Here is a 16092-nt window from a genome sequence, read left to right on the forward strand (position 1 = left end):
TTTACTGACTCCCCTGCCACTATACCACTCCCCTTCCCCCATCTTGCCTAGTTTAAAGCCCTCCGTACCAGGCTGGCCAATCTGTTGGCAAAGACACGCGTGCCCCGCTTGGTAAGGTGGATCCCATCACTCCCTATCAGCTGTTGATCTTCAAACAGGGTCCCATGGTCATAGAAACCAAAGCCCTGTTGCCAACACCAGCGGCGCAGCCAGCTATTAACTTGGAAAATTCGTCTACTCCTCCTCCTGTCCTTTCCCCTCACAGGCAAGATTGAGGAGAAAACAACCTGGGCTCCCAGACCCTTGACCACCATTCCCAGAGCTCTGAAGTCCCATTTGATGGTTTCCAGTTTGCCTTTCGTGTCATTAGCACCCACATGGAAGATCAGCAGAGGGTAGTAGTCCGACGCGTGGACAAGCCTTGGCAGTCTTTCCACGACATCTCTTATTCGAGCCCCTGGCAGGCAGCAAACCTCTCTGGACAAGAGATCAGGTCAGCAGATAGGTGCCTCTGTCCCCTGCAGTAGGGAGTCACCCACAACAATCACTCGCCGTTTCTTCCGGGGGTTCCTGCACGGCACAGGGTCTGCCAGGCCAGTTGCCTCCCTTGGAGTTTCGAGAGTCTCCTGCTGCAGCAGCAATGGGGAAAGCAGCTGCTCTATCTGGCAGGAGCTGTGCCTGCTCCCATACTGAGAAGAATTCCAAAGAAACATCCAGCCTCAGGTTTTATCCAGGCCCTTGACTGTGTCTAGATTTCTGGATGACAATAATCAGCAGTTGTATCATTTCCCATCCGTATTACATCACTTCTGAGCTGCTGTAGAAAGGGTACTGGCGAAGAGTTCAAGTCTGGGCTCCCTCCTGAATGCTCTGCGGTACCCTCAGGTAGTGCAGGCCAGCTGCCTTTACTTTTCTTACTGCAAATCTTGATACACTGGCTTCGTTCAATAAGAGCCCTCCAGTTAGCCACCGAGAAAAGCTGCTACAGCTTTAGGAGAGAATTACATTGAGTACCCTCTAAGAAGATACAAAACAAACTGCTTGCATGCTTCTCGTCACGCAGTCCTTTCAAAAGCAGCAGGCTCACTGGAGCCATACCACCGCAGTCACCAAACTCAAGCACTCAGGATGGGGACGTGCCCATTCAGAAAGGGGAATTCCTGCAGCCCCCACCAGGACCAACATCTAGGGAACGCTAGGGTAGGAGTCATGCTTAGACTTGATCTTTCTTTCACAAAGGTTGCATTTCTCAGTACCAATCCATTACAGTAGGAATTCGGAGATATCCATGCTTCACGTCTAACACAGAATAAGCTGCAAACAGCAATTAAGGGATTAACTATACCTTCAGGGCACAGTCTTATTTTGAGAACAGCGGCCAGGAGCTGCATGCTCCCGAAGGAGGGGAATGCTGGGAGGAATTCTCTAAACCCCAAATACGACGAAGTAAAACACTGTCATCCAAACAGAACTGGGCAGAATGGTAACATAATGGGGCAGCTGGGGAATAGGGCTATCCTGTGTACCTCCTACTGTCTGTGGAAGGACAACGTTTGCACAAGACCCTCATTCTGAATATGGGGAAGAGTAAGAATGCTCCCACCTGTTCCCAGAGCACCTGTAAAAATGTCTGTCCCATCTAGAACCACAGAACTTTTGATGCCCGTTTGCACAGAAATAAATAACTAAATGGATGTTTGAAACTGCCTTTAAATACTGTGCTCATTTTAACAGTTGTTGAACTGAACAGAAAAAAGTTAAGAACAGAAAAGATTGAATTCTTAACATCTTTTTACTGCTAGAGTTGACTATAAATCATACAATGAACAAGTGTGCACCTGGGAGGGAATTCTGTTTTCACAACATGCAAAACTGATTAAGTGGTAGCACTTTTCCTGAACACATTTGCAAACCTCCTAGGGAAACACATTGTCTAATACTCTCAAACACTTCTTATTCCATCATTAACCACGAAGCATGCACAGAAATGAAGAAGGAAAACAACAAACAAAAAGAGTATCAATAAATCATAATCGATTGCAAAACCTATATAGACAAATGCAGACTTAAGTCTATCCTGACCTATTAAACTCTGCATGAAAAACATATGTCATGATTTGACTATGCTTCCGTGACTTTTTTTTTTTCCTCCTTCTTTAAAGGGGGGATGAGAAGCAGGATTGCCATCAGAAACTTCAAAATAAACACAAAAATACAACATTTTTATCCACTATTGTCTGGGCCACTTAAAAAGAAGGTGGAGCTGGTTATTTTCCCTTCTTAAGTAGAATCTTGTAAATTCCACTTGGGAGTACAGTAAATTTGCTTGCAATTTTGGGTGACCCTTCCTATACTGCAATTAGGGAAGAGGTGCAAGAAAAAAAAAAAATCAAGTTATGCCTTCCATCTCATGAACCATCAGCACCCATGCTGAAAGACACTCTTTTGATGCATCTAAACCAGGTCGGAGTTAACAGAGACATAAAGCAGGCAGAGCACATACACTTTCTGGGTACACTTCTGTTCCATCAGAGTAGGACTAAGCTCCAGTTTAGTCCTGTGCAATCCTCAATGCACATTACTCGGTGGGACTTTACCCACATCAAACTGCTCTCAAGACAGAACAGTCCATGTCACATGCTGAAGGATTAAGATTCCTGTCAGACATAGCTCCAGTATGTTTGACAGTTAATTGCTTTCACACGGTGCAACTCGAGTCAGACCACCTAACTTTCAAATGCTCAGGCTGGAATTTGATGTTAACTAAAGGAATTTGATGATAGTTAAAGGTCTGTTCAATTTTCGGATAGCCTTGTGAACTGAATAAACTCTTGTTCCCACTATCTCATTTTCACATTTTAAAGTATTACCAGCTTTACCTTGCTTACCCTGGAGGGTTCAGTAAAGCATCCAGTGGCTTACACAGGAAGGACAGACTCTAAAATATCTGCAAAACGTAGTATTCTGTAAAAATAAAAGCTTAGTGTTTACAGGCAACAAAAAGGTCTTCATTTTCTACAGGATTCCACAGCTGCCAAGATGTCTTGCAAAACGCCATTTCTATTTTCCTTATTAACCTAGAGAAAGAGAAATTAAAACTGATGTGATTTGATAAATAAACCCCATATCATGGCTTACTTCAAAACAAACAAAGCAGAGAGTCAAATGCATTTCTTTCTCAGTGGAGGACCCTGGAGCTTCAAACACCTGCCTTCTCCTGTTACTGAGAACACAATAAGCTAAATCTAGAAACCTGCATACGTAATTGAATATTCAGTGATCTTTTTGATTTCATCACCCATGGTATTTCATAGTATTATTCAATGCTTGCATAACTAACAAAAATCACTCGAAGAACCACCATGTACTTTCATCATTACTAAAATCCTTTTGAATTAACAAATATCATTTTCTATTACAGAGGAATTCTTATTGCCTTCAGTACTTGAAAGGATTATATTTATTAGCATGACGTATCTAGTCAAACACACCTTCAGTGAAAAATTCAATGCTTGACAATGCAACTGTGTATTCCGAGAAATCTTATCATCACAGGAGAAGCATATCTTGAAAGAAAAATAAGACTACTTGAAACAGCTGGGGGGGCTTTTGTAGTATAGTGTGGCGTGCCTTTAGTTAACAGTCTATGGAAATGCTGGGCTTTAACACCACTACGTGTAAAAATCCAGACAGCCCAGTGTCCTGCCTTTAGCCAGGCCCATCTGCATTGCAGCACCTGCAGATTACTGTAAAATGCCAAGCTAGGCTAGCGAGCTCAGCTCCTGGGTGCAGCAGCAACACAGCACAGAGATGGAGCGGGGGGAGAGGATTACTCCCCTTCATCGGGGACTGGATCTGCTGCAGGGCCCACAGTACTGTGCGCCTGACCGCAGCATTCTTAACTCAACCAAAGCCTAGAGACAGGGGCTGGCACGGTGAAAGGGTTAAAAGGCAGTTGTGAAGCGTCAGCAAAGGCTTCATTTAGGAAGCTTCAGAAATTCTCCCCACTGCTCAAATCCCTGCAGAGAGGGCAGGAAGGAGCCACACAAAGACGACAGGAGCCGGAAAAAAAAAAAAAAAAAGTAAGGGTGCTCATATTTTTGGCAAAGTTTGAGAAATGCTGCTTGAAGAGGAAGGAGATGAGACAACACGGTATGCACGGGATAAAACTTTCCACCAGGAAGGTTTCACTGCGTCCCCTGTAGCTGCATTTAAAATCTCAGCACACGGATTTGTTTCCCTTCCGGTACTACAGTTAACACTCAACCAGAGAAAGTCTTCATTTTTCAATTGTAAACAAATTAGTGACAGTCCTACCTAAGGAATTTGGCCCTAGGCACCTATTGCTACTTACAGTCACAGACATCCTATCCAAATCCTGGAAACCAACACTGTAAACCTGAAGAGACTCATGTCTGTATCACTTGAATTCAAGAGAGCACAGCAACATGGGAGTGCCAAAAAGGTGACATGAAAAACGCTACGGGGGAAGGAGGGAGAAGTTCTGCCTGAAAGGGTCACTGTTTTTACTGAGTAGCGTTCCAAGACCATTATAAGATAAACAGAAAAATCTGCAATAACAAAGACCAAGACAATAGAAGATGGAATTGCTCTTCAGGAAAGCTGTTGTAGGACTCCCAAGATACAGAAGGCATAAAGGAGCCAAACGCTAAATCTTACAGCAAGTGCCCTGATATCCTGAATTTCAAAGGACCTTCTGAGCATTTAATAGCTTTTCCCACTGTCTCACAGCCAACAAAAGCAATATTACATTCTATCTGTCCCTCTTCCACACCTACGTGCCAGAAGTCCAGAGAGAGCATCAGAGAGAAGGTGCCCACCGCTGGGAATTTTTCACAACTTCTTTCCAAGGCTGCTTGATAGACAGCAGTCTCCTCTTAAGCAATGAGGAAGGACATTGTGTGCAGGCAGCCTTCTCAGACAGAACAAACCTACCAATAACTGCCCTGAATATACAAACAGATGGGTAGATTTTTAGCTGGTGAGCTGGAAATATCTGTAGATGCTGCTTTTACTAAGCGTTTAGATAATCTAGAGGGAAGTACCACCAAGACTCCAGACAGGCAAGAGTAGAGAACAAAAGTTATTTTCCCCTCAAAGCCTCAAGCACTTTCAAATAAAAAAAAAAAACACTTGCAGTCTGTTCAACTAGAACCTTTTCTTCTTTGGAAGAAGAAAGAGGGGAAAGAATTGGAAGAATAAATCCATATTTCCCGACACTTATCAAAATAAGCTGACACAGCTGCATCAACAACATCTCAAGCATTTGACCTTAATGATTTTCTGTCTAAGACCTCCTGTTTTACGAGATTCAATACCGATAGGACTTGAATAATTACCAGATGCCACAAAACCAAATAGTAGGTAAGTATACCAAAAAAATGAAGCCAAAAAACAATGTTTTGCTCCAAGACAGATAAAACCGTGAAAGACGGAAAGAACTTTGGTAGGTAGGGATTCCACAAAAGGTCATCTTTCAGAGAGAGTAGTCCATAGGTCACATGTACCTCTGTCCAGAATAGATATCCTTTCTGTTACATTCAATTTGTATTTTACTGTAAGAACATGTGTCATGGACAATATGACACAAGCAGAAGTGAAGGTCCCTGAGTGTCACTGCAAGAGAGTGAACTGCTTGTGACAGAAGAGGCACCATTTTGTGCCCAGCACTAGATTCTGGTTCCTGCTCAGTATGACACCAGCTGTCGGGCATCAACTTTCTACTTCCCTGTAATGGAGGGCATCCCTCTATCCTACAGTAAGATCTGCCAGGATTGTGATGCATTTAATTGCTTATTTTCTTTCTTAAAAAGCACACACAAGCAAACTTCACCGATGGGTTTCATGGAAGCAAAACTAATAGATGGAAACATGGGAGAAAATGAATAAGTGCCAGCTGCTAAGGATAATCTGAGCCTATTTAAGACACCACATCTGCAAAACTACACAGACCCAGGCAGTGCAAAAAGAGCCCTCGCACTTTTACTGAAATGTTTCGTTCTCAGCAAAATGAAACTGGGCAACGATGGAAAAAGTGTGTTAAAAATCAGAGTTCCTATCGTTAAGTGCTCTAAAGGTAATAAATTAAACATTTGGGAGCAAATCCTCAACTGCTTTTAGGCCATCTGGGCCCATTTATACCAACTGAATATACTTTCAAGACAGAAGGGACTGTAAAACCCGAAACAGCTGTCTCTGTGCACTTAGCATCAAACATCAGAACTGCTCTTGTGACACTAACAGAAGGATCAGAGAATTCTGCTAAGTTACTTGACTGCAACTTAATTCCATAGTAAGCGACAAAGCAGGCAGAACTTTTTTGGAATGTGGCTGTTACCTCTGCATGCTTCCAGGCATCATAAAAGTTGGCAAGAAATGACTAATCATGAACTATTTAAGCACTCCACGTTCTCCCCATGCCACAGCCGTGCAAGAACATAGGTAGTGATGCAGTATTTACTTCAGCCACTTTACAGCAGCCTCTACAGACACTTCAGCACATCTGACTCCCTGAAGGCCACTTCTATTCCTACTCATGCACACGTTTTAACTAGCTGGGAAAGAGCACATAGTGTCACAGGAGCAGGCGAGACAGATGCTCTCCTATACAACGCTTCAGCAGAGCGGGTCTCTGCCACCTGGGAATTACTGCAATCTGTCACACATTTCACACCCATGCTTTCGGCTAAAGGACTCGGAGAACTCTCTATAGCTAAACAAAGAAATATCCTAATCTCCGCAGCAGAGATAATATAGCTCACTTTTTAGCAAAGTGAGCTAGAGCAGCCTGCAACCACTGCCGCAGTGAAATCAACAGAAAGACTTCAGCTGGCTGTTGTTTGTATTTAAGAAACAGGTATTGGCAGCCTGACACACCTATCACCCGAGGGTTGAGCAGCACATGACCTCAGAACATCATATGATGTGAAGTGATCGCGGCAGCCTCAGAAGCTCTCTTGATAAGCCAAACGCTCTTTTCTAGTGCTCCCTGAGGGACCCAAGGGGACCAAACGCACACTATTGCCTTGCCATGAGTGCATCCTAAGCACCAAGCCACAGTGTTGCTTTCAGTGAGGCATTCTCCATTCCCTCTCCCCCAGCTGTACCGCTGTTAAGCGAGTCATACAAAATTCACATCCACATGCATGTCCTGTTCAGTAGCCTGACAGCTAACACAGATCAGCTCGGAGACTGGAAAAGTGGGTTTTAATCTCTGAAGGAAAAGGTGCGAGTCGAACGTATACACAGGGGAAGCGATCTTCTCTCGAGATTGCTTCAGCACTTAGTTGAACAGACACTGAATTTAAAAAACAGAATAAGACAATGATGAGGCCACTGACTAAAGGGAAGCTGAATGGGTTTTTCTGAGGACCGCAGTTTTGCAAATCTCACTTTGAAAAGAAAAAAAAAAGTAGGAGACTGCTTTGTCTGCAGTAAATAAGACCATTCAGTATAAAACTGTTGAGAGATTGTCTTTTCCTTCCTTGTTCACTTGGATCACAACAAAGTAGGCATTCTCACTCTGACCTGCTTCAGCTAAAGAGCAGGCTGCAACAGTACACTGCTTTAAAGCATATTACCCGTACTAACAAGCCAGGATGTGCAACTCCCTCTTACTGCATATGTAGTTTACAGAGACGCAAAATTCAGTTTGGGATATACAGCTTTGTTCTCTACTAGAAATAGTAGACACTGAGCAGAAAAATAAACTAAAGGGATGTGAGCAATATTTAGCCTGTTTTTGTAAAGCTTCCAGGACACTTACAGATATTGAGCAAATCTAAAGCTCGTACTGCTGTGAACAAGCTATGTTTTGTTGGGGCGAGGTTTTGAGAACTTCTCTCTAGATGATCAGAAACGCACTTTGAGGCTCTAATATTCTGAAAACTATGTCTGTAAAAATAACATAATAAATTGCAAAATTGGTTCAGTGACTCCAGAGAAAGCACACTCCATTTACAAGTGTCTTTCTTCCAGTAATCGTTCCTGCAAACTCTATTGCTGCCTTTTTTTCCCTCTTGCATATGATTACTAGTAATATTTCTGCAAGCCAGTCAGCACAAAAATCTGACTGTACTTTAAAAGATTTAACTCTCTGGAATAATGAATACTTATGTGGCAATAATACCACAGCAAGAAAAACTTTAAAAACAACCGTATCATTACTTCTACAGCCCCTCACAAGCAAAGCCAGCTGTGTAAAACTGCTACAGTAAATGCCAACTGTGATTTTTTTTTTTTTTTTTAGTAAGCTGAACACCTGCCCATTAAGAACTGGATGGAAACTACAAAATTATAATTTAATACGAGCTACCCACAGCTATCCAGTGGTAGCAACAATTAGTTTTTAAACAGAGCCAAATACAAACCAGCAACCTAGAACAGAAGGCTCTTTAAGGATATTTAATACTACTTACATTGAACACTTTAACATCTTTTCTACTTCTTATTTCTTCAACAAGATCCAGTGGCTTTCCCTTAGGTATTGGAATAGTTCCAAGTATCACAGTCCCTGAACCAGTCAGCGTTTGACGAACAGCTTGAATAAAAGACTGGCTGAAGAGTTCCATTTTACCAATCTCATCTATGACGCAAATTTTTTTCTCTGCATCACTGCTAAGATTTACCTGTGGAAAAATACATCAAAAAAACACTGAAGTTAGAAATTATTTCAGTTGTTTGTTCTATTCTAATAGGAAAAAAAAGATACTTCTGAAAGAAACCAATTCAACTGTAACACTGGGGGGACCGGCAGAGCCAAAACTGCTGTTGGTGACTGAAAGACTTCTAAACCTGCCAGTTCTATTTCAGCAAAGATTTTTAGAAAGATTAGGAATTTTATTGCATGTTGATACATGTGGAGATATTGTCCCATATATAAAGTTCATGCTTGAATTCAGCACAGCAAGTTATCTTCTCAGTATCAAATGGAAGCAGTCCTGATTGTGTTAGCCGAGCCCTAAAGCTGCAAACTAGGGCATGCGCTAACCCTTGCAAAAGCGAACAAACCCAGGCTGGTCCCAGGAACTTTAGCGCTGGCTCCACTACCTGCAGCATCATGACAAGGTTTCAAGAGGTCAAAGCAGTTTGTCCAAGGTAAAACAGCAAGTCAGTAGCCAAGGTGTAAACAGAGGAATGCTGACATTGCCATAAACAAGAACATACTCCTTCACGTTGTCCCTTCCTTTTCTGTCTCATCTACAGCTTTGGCTGTTGCCACAAAATTAACCTGAACATCAGATTTGCGACTGGAATTTTACAGCAAAGCAAGCAAGGCAGAGGAACATTGAAATAGAGAGTCGCTAGAACTGGGGAAAAAACAAACAAACAAAAACCACACACACAACCCAAAAAACAAGAGGAAATCCCAAACAGAAAACAAAATAGAAAAAGTGGAAAGGTCAAATATAGTATTTCTCTCAGAACAGCTAGCTTTTTTCCAGGTTTTCCTCTCCCTCACATCAGAACAATCATCTTTCTTTCATTCCATTCTCATATAGCTTATTCTATAGAACTAGTCATTCCTCTGAATCGTAGCATATGCACCATATTAAAGATTAACCATAGTTGTGTTTGGTTTGCTTTTTTCATGAAGTGAACACTGTATCAAACAGTACTGTGCTGCAGACTGGTGAGCAGCAGGAAAGTCTAGGAGAGAACAGAGGTAACCACCACTGGGGGCAAGACAACTTGGCAAGCAGAGGAACTATTCAACTGAAAAGGAAGTGCACTACCCACCCTCTTTGGGGAGGAAAGAGGCTGAGAATTGCACTCCATTATTTACAGATGTGAGCAGCAAATCAACTCAAGTCAAAATACCACTATAAATCCACGAATAAATACTGATACCAGCCGTACTATACGGAACCTAAAGAAAAAAAAATTTAATGTTTTCCCTTGTGAAGACAAAGTATTTGCTTCTGGGAAAGTGGAAAACCTTCATAACATGCATCCTAAAAGCCTTTCAAGTCAAGTCCCTGCTGGGTAGCTATTTTATCTAAAATCCTTTCATAGATCAGTAAAATAAAATGCCAACACCAGTCACTAGCTCGCACATTGAGAAACAGAACTTTTTGCTTTGAAAATAATCCTTAGTCTTGCCTGGTAAAGTTTCCAGAGCTTAAGAGACCATCCACTCCAGGATCCATTCCTGTTCTCACTGGAGTCAATGATATCCAAGCCTTAAGAGCCAGGGCTGTCCCTAAGACTAAATGGCACATGCCTTCTCCTGGCTGCTCTCTGATCAAACCAGACCATATCCATGGTTCTCCTGCCTTAATTCTTGATTTCTCTCTTCTCACTGCAGGTCTGTGCTCTTCCTCTCTCTCACCATCCTCCTCTCCCATTTTGTACCACCTAACATGCATGACCGTGTACTCACCAAATCAATTCAGAGTGCTTTCAGTGAGAACGGTCAAACACAATTGACCACTACTAACACCCTCTACTACCAAGGTCTCTATTGGACTTCACATAACTCAATGCAGCAGTACAAGGATTCAGAAGATAGCCCAGGTGTATATCCTAGCTTCATGAAGACTTTGTTGTTTATTTAAACTATCAGTCTATTTACTAATATAGAAAATAAGTTACTTTGAAATTAAACATTAAAATATACACACACACACACATACATATATTTCTCCCATTCTATTCATATCCCCTTTCCCTCCTGCCCCCAAACCTTTGCTTCCCTACTCTTGGACTTTTCCACTCCTTGGCAAAAAACGAGGATCAGATCTTCAGCCTCCTTTTTGCTCCCTGCACCTCTTTTTTAACTTGTTCTTTCAAAGTTCATTAAGGAGTTCCTTACTCCTTGGCCCCTTGAGCTTTGTCATTATAGAAAATCACAATAGCATTTTTCTAGTAGTACAACTCAGCAGCCGCTGCACAGTTTGTAAGATGTTCCATGCCAACATCGGATCTGTTCTTGTTTGATTTTGGAGAGGGGAAATGTTAGGGTGGGCAAGAGGGAGAAAAAAAGAGAAGGAAAAAAATCATAATACCTCTTGCACTATTGCAATAGCATGTGAGGGGAAGGACAGGAAAGAGAAAGGCTGTGTGGAAAGGAAGGGATCATATCAGATATATCAAACCAATTCACTGTACAACAGCCAGCTGTTGTCTCTAATAAAAGTTTTATGAGGAAATAGTGTCTGTATTAGCCTGTATGTGCCTGGAAATAGAAACTGTAAAACGGGACCCCAACTTATACTACTAGGTGGTTGTGAGATTCTTTAATCTAATGTTGCTAGCAAACTTTAACTCATGGAACACGCCTTGAGCTCACAGTATTCAGAAAGAAAAAACAATAACCTAAAATAAAAAAAGGGTCCCTCTACTGTCACAGAGAGAGCACTCCTTGTGCTGCAGGCTGAATTTCAAATCATCAGAATGCTATTAGCTATTAAAACATAACAGTCTGCAGGTACTTATACAGTGGTAATGAAAAATAATTCCTGGATTCAAGAAAGAAATGCTGTTTCTACCGGAAGAAGACAGGCAGCAGTGTAAGAGCGGAAAAAAGGTTTTAAGAGAAGGAACAGCAGCAAAATCCTTTTTCCTGGACCCACTGACACCTCCCAGTTTTGTATGGGTAAAGCCAGCTGCACATTTCATATTTGTCTTCCAATACGCAAAACGGCGGCTTCCTATTGCCCGTCTCTCACTCTGAAGAGGGCCTGCTCACAGGAGGATGCCAGCTCAAGAACGACAAGGGAAAGTGGGCTCTCAAACACCACAACAAGCACAAGAGGACAAGCTAGTTTTGTCCCTTCAACTCCCTGCAGTCAATCAGAATCAGTCAAACCCAAGAAACAGGTCATTTATTACTGTCAAAAACTAAGGCCTACAAGGGCTGTCTAATAACACAGCTCATCACAGAGCCCCCATCTTTCAGCAGCTTTAATGTAATACTCACATTTCTCAGCAAAGGAAGAACCAGCTGCTCAAAGGAAACAACGTCTACAACATATTGCCCAACCCGACATTCACGTCTTGAAGTAGAAGAATCAGAACTGAATTTTAAAGAGAGACAAACAATTCCCCGTAAGTAACATGAATTTAGTGAGAGTTTACTGCAGTCAATCAAAGTGAATTTACAAAAACTGTTATCCTAGTAAGTCAAATTCCCCTTAATTCTTCTAAGAAAAGAAAAGAAAATCTACAAACCATACATTAAGTCATACTGCAGATAGCATACTTTTTGATGATAAATATACCATAAGCTACTTTTGTACTAGGTAAGCTTAAATTTGAACATTGTACCAAAGGAAAAAAGCTAGAAGGGAAGTTTACACTGAGATCAAAATACATGCCTGCAGTTCATGCAGGTATATGAGCCAACTTTAAATTAGGTCATGTGACACTGAAAGCAGCATCACTGCAGTAGCCCAGACTCAGCATGCATGCAAAACCTTTAAACAGTCTTGGGAAAATATTTGGACAGTGTGCCTGTGCTGCATCACACTATCCTAACCGAACTCCCTCCACTGGCAGTATGTAAACCAGTCAGTCAGGTCAGCTATGTCTGAATGAGGTGCAAATGCCGCATGTGACAAATCTCTGGACCAGGTTTGGAGGAAGCATGGAAAGCTAACTCAATAGAATCAAGAGTGACTGTGAGCCCCTCTGCACTTTAGACCTCTTAACAGGGCTCTAAACCCCTCATTTGCTTAAAACTCACTTGTGGGATTTGTGGGCCAGACAGTGGCTCATTAAAATAACGTTATATGAAATTTCCCTTGATTTTCAGCTTCTGTTCCCTTACGTTAGCCAAAGGAAACAAATAATTTTCCTCCTAGCATTTTTTTTTTTTTTTAAAGAGAAACAGTTCTGCCTACTACAAGCTACTCACTGTGTCCTAAGAAGACTTGGCTCTTTTTAAGAGCCAAGAGCCTTTATAAGAACAAGGGCTCAGCAGTGCTTCCCGTGTATCATATGTAAAATGAGCAGCAAGGGAGAACGCCCTGGAGCACATTTCCAAAGTTTCAGTGTGCAGCAGAGCAAGTGCCTACACATACAATATAGGTGTCAGCCAGGACAGGAGAACTGTACAAAGAACTTGACCACGAAAGCTGTAAGCGTGCAAGATACTACCTTATGGAGGAACATTTAACTTGCTGACAAACTGGAGGACAAGCCTAGAACAACAAGCCTCTCTCTTATAGCAATTAAACATCAGTACCTGACTCTAGATAAAGGTCCTCGTTTTCCAGACAGAGTGACAACATCAAATCCTGTTCTCCTGCCACCTTCTCGGACTTCCTCTGTGTAAAATCCATCAATGGGGACCCCTGTGGATTTTAGAGCCTGAGTAACTTTCTGGATCAAAGTAGTCTTTCCAACCCCTAAAAATAACGAGGAAGCAAAAAGCATACAATATTAAACTTTTACACTAAAAGCCCGTTTTTAAACACCATGGCAATGATTTAGCAGAAACACAGGTTACTTTCTAAGTCTGCAAATTTTTCTTTAAATGGTAAGAAAGGAAAGAATAAAAGCACCTTTTAAAATACATTTTATACTAACACCATAACAGTTTACTAGCCTTTCAGTATGTCTACAGTGAAGTCACAAGAGAATGGTACAAACATCCCCGGCCAGCACTGAACTCGTTCGCTTAGATAGCGCTGAGCTCTGGGCAGGCCACAAAGCTTGCTGCAGCACAGGTGAGAACAAGAACGATTAGCCTAGCTTAAGAGCCAAGCTGTTATATAACTGATATCCAAGCTAACTGGAAGTTAGACTGATGGGCCTCCCTTTCTATCACAGCTTCACTCCTGTTGAAGAACATAGCTGAATTCATTCCCTTTTTAGATCATTAGGTCAAAACTGACTGCAATTACAATGAGCCTACCTTCCAAAGGCATTAAGCACATTGAACCCCTACTGATGCCCTAGAAATGAAAAGAACTCCATATCCTCAATATAATTAGGTCCTACATGTCAAAAAAATATCTCCAGCAACAGGAACAGGCTTCTAACATATGATAATTGAAACAAGAAACGTTTTGACTAGATATGCGGAAAACCTCATCCACCATGAGGACAATCCCGCACTGGAACAAGTGGCCTAGAGAAGTGGTGCAGTTTCCATACTCAGGGGTTTTCAAGACCAGAGAGGATGAAGCCCTGAGCAACCTGGCCTGACCTCACAGCTGACCCTGCTTTAGCCCTCCTGATGTCCCATCCCGCATGAATTACCCTATGATCCTATAATCCCTTCTCCTACCCTAAGACAGATCCTTAAAGTCCTCCCTATCTGATGCCTCCTTTGGCGTTTGTTTGATGGACCTTCTACTATGTGAATGCTGGCCAGCTTCCAAACACCTCTGTTCCCACAAAGGAGCTATTCCTTTCCTTTGCATTGTACAAGTACATCCCTTAACAATCTCCTTTTAAGCTCAACTTTATCTCCTCTCACAAATTCCAGCGTTATCAATTCATCCATCTCATTCTTGTCCAAAAAAAAAAAAAAAGGCACAGCCTCATAAGACAGAAAATATCTTGCAGAATATAGCCTTAAATTCCTGGAGACAAGGAGCATAGGCCAAATGTAAGGTGCCTAAAGAGGCTGACAGAAATCTTTTTCAAGATGCACGTACCTCATTCCTCTCTCAGGGTTTAAAGTGATTTAGGAAGTATTTTCTTAACAGGCAATACCAACAGTAAAGTTTTCTGTGGCTTCAGGGGCATCTAGTCAAACTGTTAAGGTAATTTTTCATAACTGAAGCCAAAGGGATTCTTGGTGTTTGAATAACAATAAAGTGATAAATGTGGCATCGTCACCACCACTACCTACCATCTTTCCAAGGCCTTAAAAAAAAAAAAAACCCTCTACAAGGGAATTTATACTAATTTAGCTAAGTAGATCTGAGATCTCTAATTTGGTTACCTTCATTCCATCCACGGCCAAAATAAGGTAAAGTGATTCAAACGAAGCGTAAGAAGGCTTAAAATTGAACACATACCTAATTAAAACGGTGCATTCAATTTCAGTTAAACCGAACACAGAGGAGGCCTAAGCAGGCCTAACCCCTACGCTCCCCAGACAACCGCCTTCTTCTTTTTTCCCAAGTGGATGCAAAAAAAGAGGCGAGCAACACGCACGTGTAACACACTACTACACGAACCTAGGAGCATTTTAAGTTAATTCCAGACAAGATAAATAGCTGCAGAAGGTTCACAAAAAGGAGAATTAGGCCCCTTGCCTTATTTCCAGGGCTCGACAGCAAGCTCTGCCATCACAACAGCTGGTTTATTTATTAACCTCACAGCTCGACGCTATAACCTACGCGATCTCCACAGCAGTGGGATTTGTCCTGCTGTGACAAACCACCCTCTCCCGCCAGTCCAAAGCCTGCCCGCCCGGGGAAACCCCGTAACTGTGCGCTATTTAGGTGGGAAGCGCCAAATCACTAGCGTTAAGGTAGAGAAAGGATGAGCGCTAAGACAATTACTAATGACCGCGGTTTAACCGAAGGGGGATTAGTCATCCGGGAACTTTTCCCGCTGCAGGGCAGGACGCAGGGACAAAGCGGCAGCACCTGGAAACGTGTACGACACGGCATTAAACCAGGACCAGAAACGGACCCTGACGCGTGAGGAGACTCAGGGACCCAACAGCTCCCACCCAGACCGGCCACACGCGCCGAGGAGAGCAGCGGCGAGCTGCAGCCCCCGCCGCCGCCAAGCGCCTTGACTGCCCCGGGGCAGCCTCCCCCCCGCCCCCCGCCTCGCCCCCGGCGGGCCGGGCAGCCCCGTTACCTGGGGGTCCCGTGAGGAAAACGTGCTTGGACATGGCGGCCTGCGCGGCCCGCTCCCCGCTCCCCCCTCCCCGGCAGCGCCGCGCCACCGCCACCGCCACCGCCCTCGCTCCGCCTCCGCCCCGGGCCCAGCGGGCTCCGCGCTGCCGCCGCCGGGGCAGCCGCTGGGCGCCGCCCGCTGCCCCGCTCCCGGCCCGCGGCTCCAGCAGAGCGCGGCCCCGCCGCCCGCCCGCCCTCCCCGCCTCTAAAATGGCGGCGCGCGGCAGAGGCGGCGGGTGGTTGTGGTCGCGCTTGGGGTGGCTCG

At 43.3% G+C, this 16092-nt stretch overlaps 1 protein-coding gene across 2 annotated transcripts; it reads right to left on the minus strand.

The window, feature by feature from the left end:
• Nucleotides 1-1694: 1694 nt before the first annotated feature.
• On the minus strand, nucleotides 1695-15959 carry NTPCR (nucleoside-triphosphatase, cancer-related). 2 transcript variants are annotated; one of them, XM_068939015.1, is made up of 5 exons: nucleotides 15790-15959; nucleotides 13208-13370; nucleotides 11942-12038; nucleotides 8439-8648; nucleotides 1695-3077 (listed from the first exon to the last, which is right to left on the minus strand). In XM_068939015.1, the coding sequence occupies exons 1-5, from the start codon at nucleotides 15821-15823 to the stop codon at nucleotides 3009-3011; spliced, it is 573 nt and encodes a 190-aa protein (XP_068795116.1). In that variant the 5' UTR covers nucleotides 15824-15959; the 3' UTR covers nucleotides 1695-3008. The 2 variants fall into 2 exon arrangements, with proteins under 2 accessions (XP_068795116.1, XP_068795117.1); XM_068939016.1 differs by having other exon boundaries at nucleotides 13208-13316; nucleotides 15790-15958.
• Nucleotides 15960-16092: the final 133 nt, after the last annotated feature.

Source organism: Struthio camelus, chromosome 3 (genome assembly GCF_040807025.1).
Source record: "Struthio camelus isolate bStrCam1 chromosome 3, bStrCam1.hap1, whole genome shotgun sequence".
Classification (NCBI taxonomy): domain Eukaryota; kingdom Metazoa; phylum Chordata; class Aves; order Struthioniformes; family Struthionidae; genus Struthio; species Struthio camelus.

Excerpts from the sequence above, each read along its gene's own strand:
- NTPCR (XM_068939015.1), bottom strand. The coding sequence starts at position 15,823 with ATGTCCAAGCACGTTTTCCTCACGGGACCCCCAG. Across the intron at positions 13,371-15,789 it reads TTTCCTCACGGGACCCCCAG|GGGTTGGAAAGACTACTTTG; the intron begins GTAACGGGGCTG and ends CGTTATTTTTAG. Across the intron at positions 8,649-11,941 it reads TTCTTCCTTTGCTGAGAAAT|GTAAATCTTAGCAGTGATGC; the intron begins GTGAGTATTACA and ends ATTTTTCCACAG.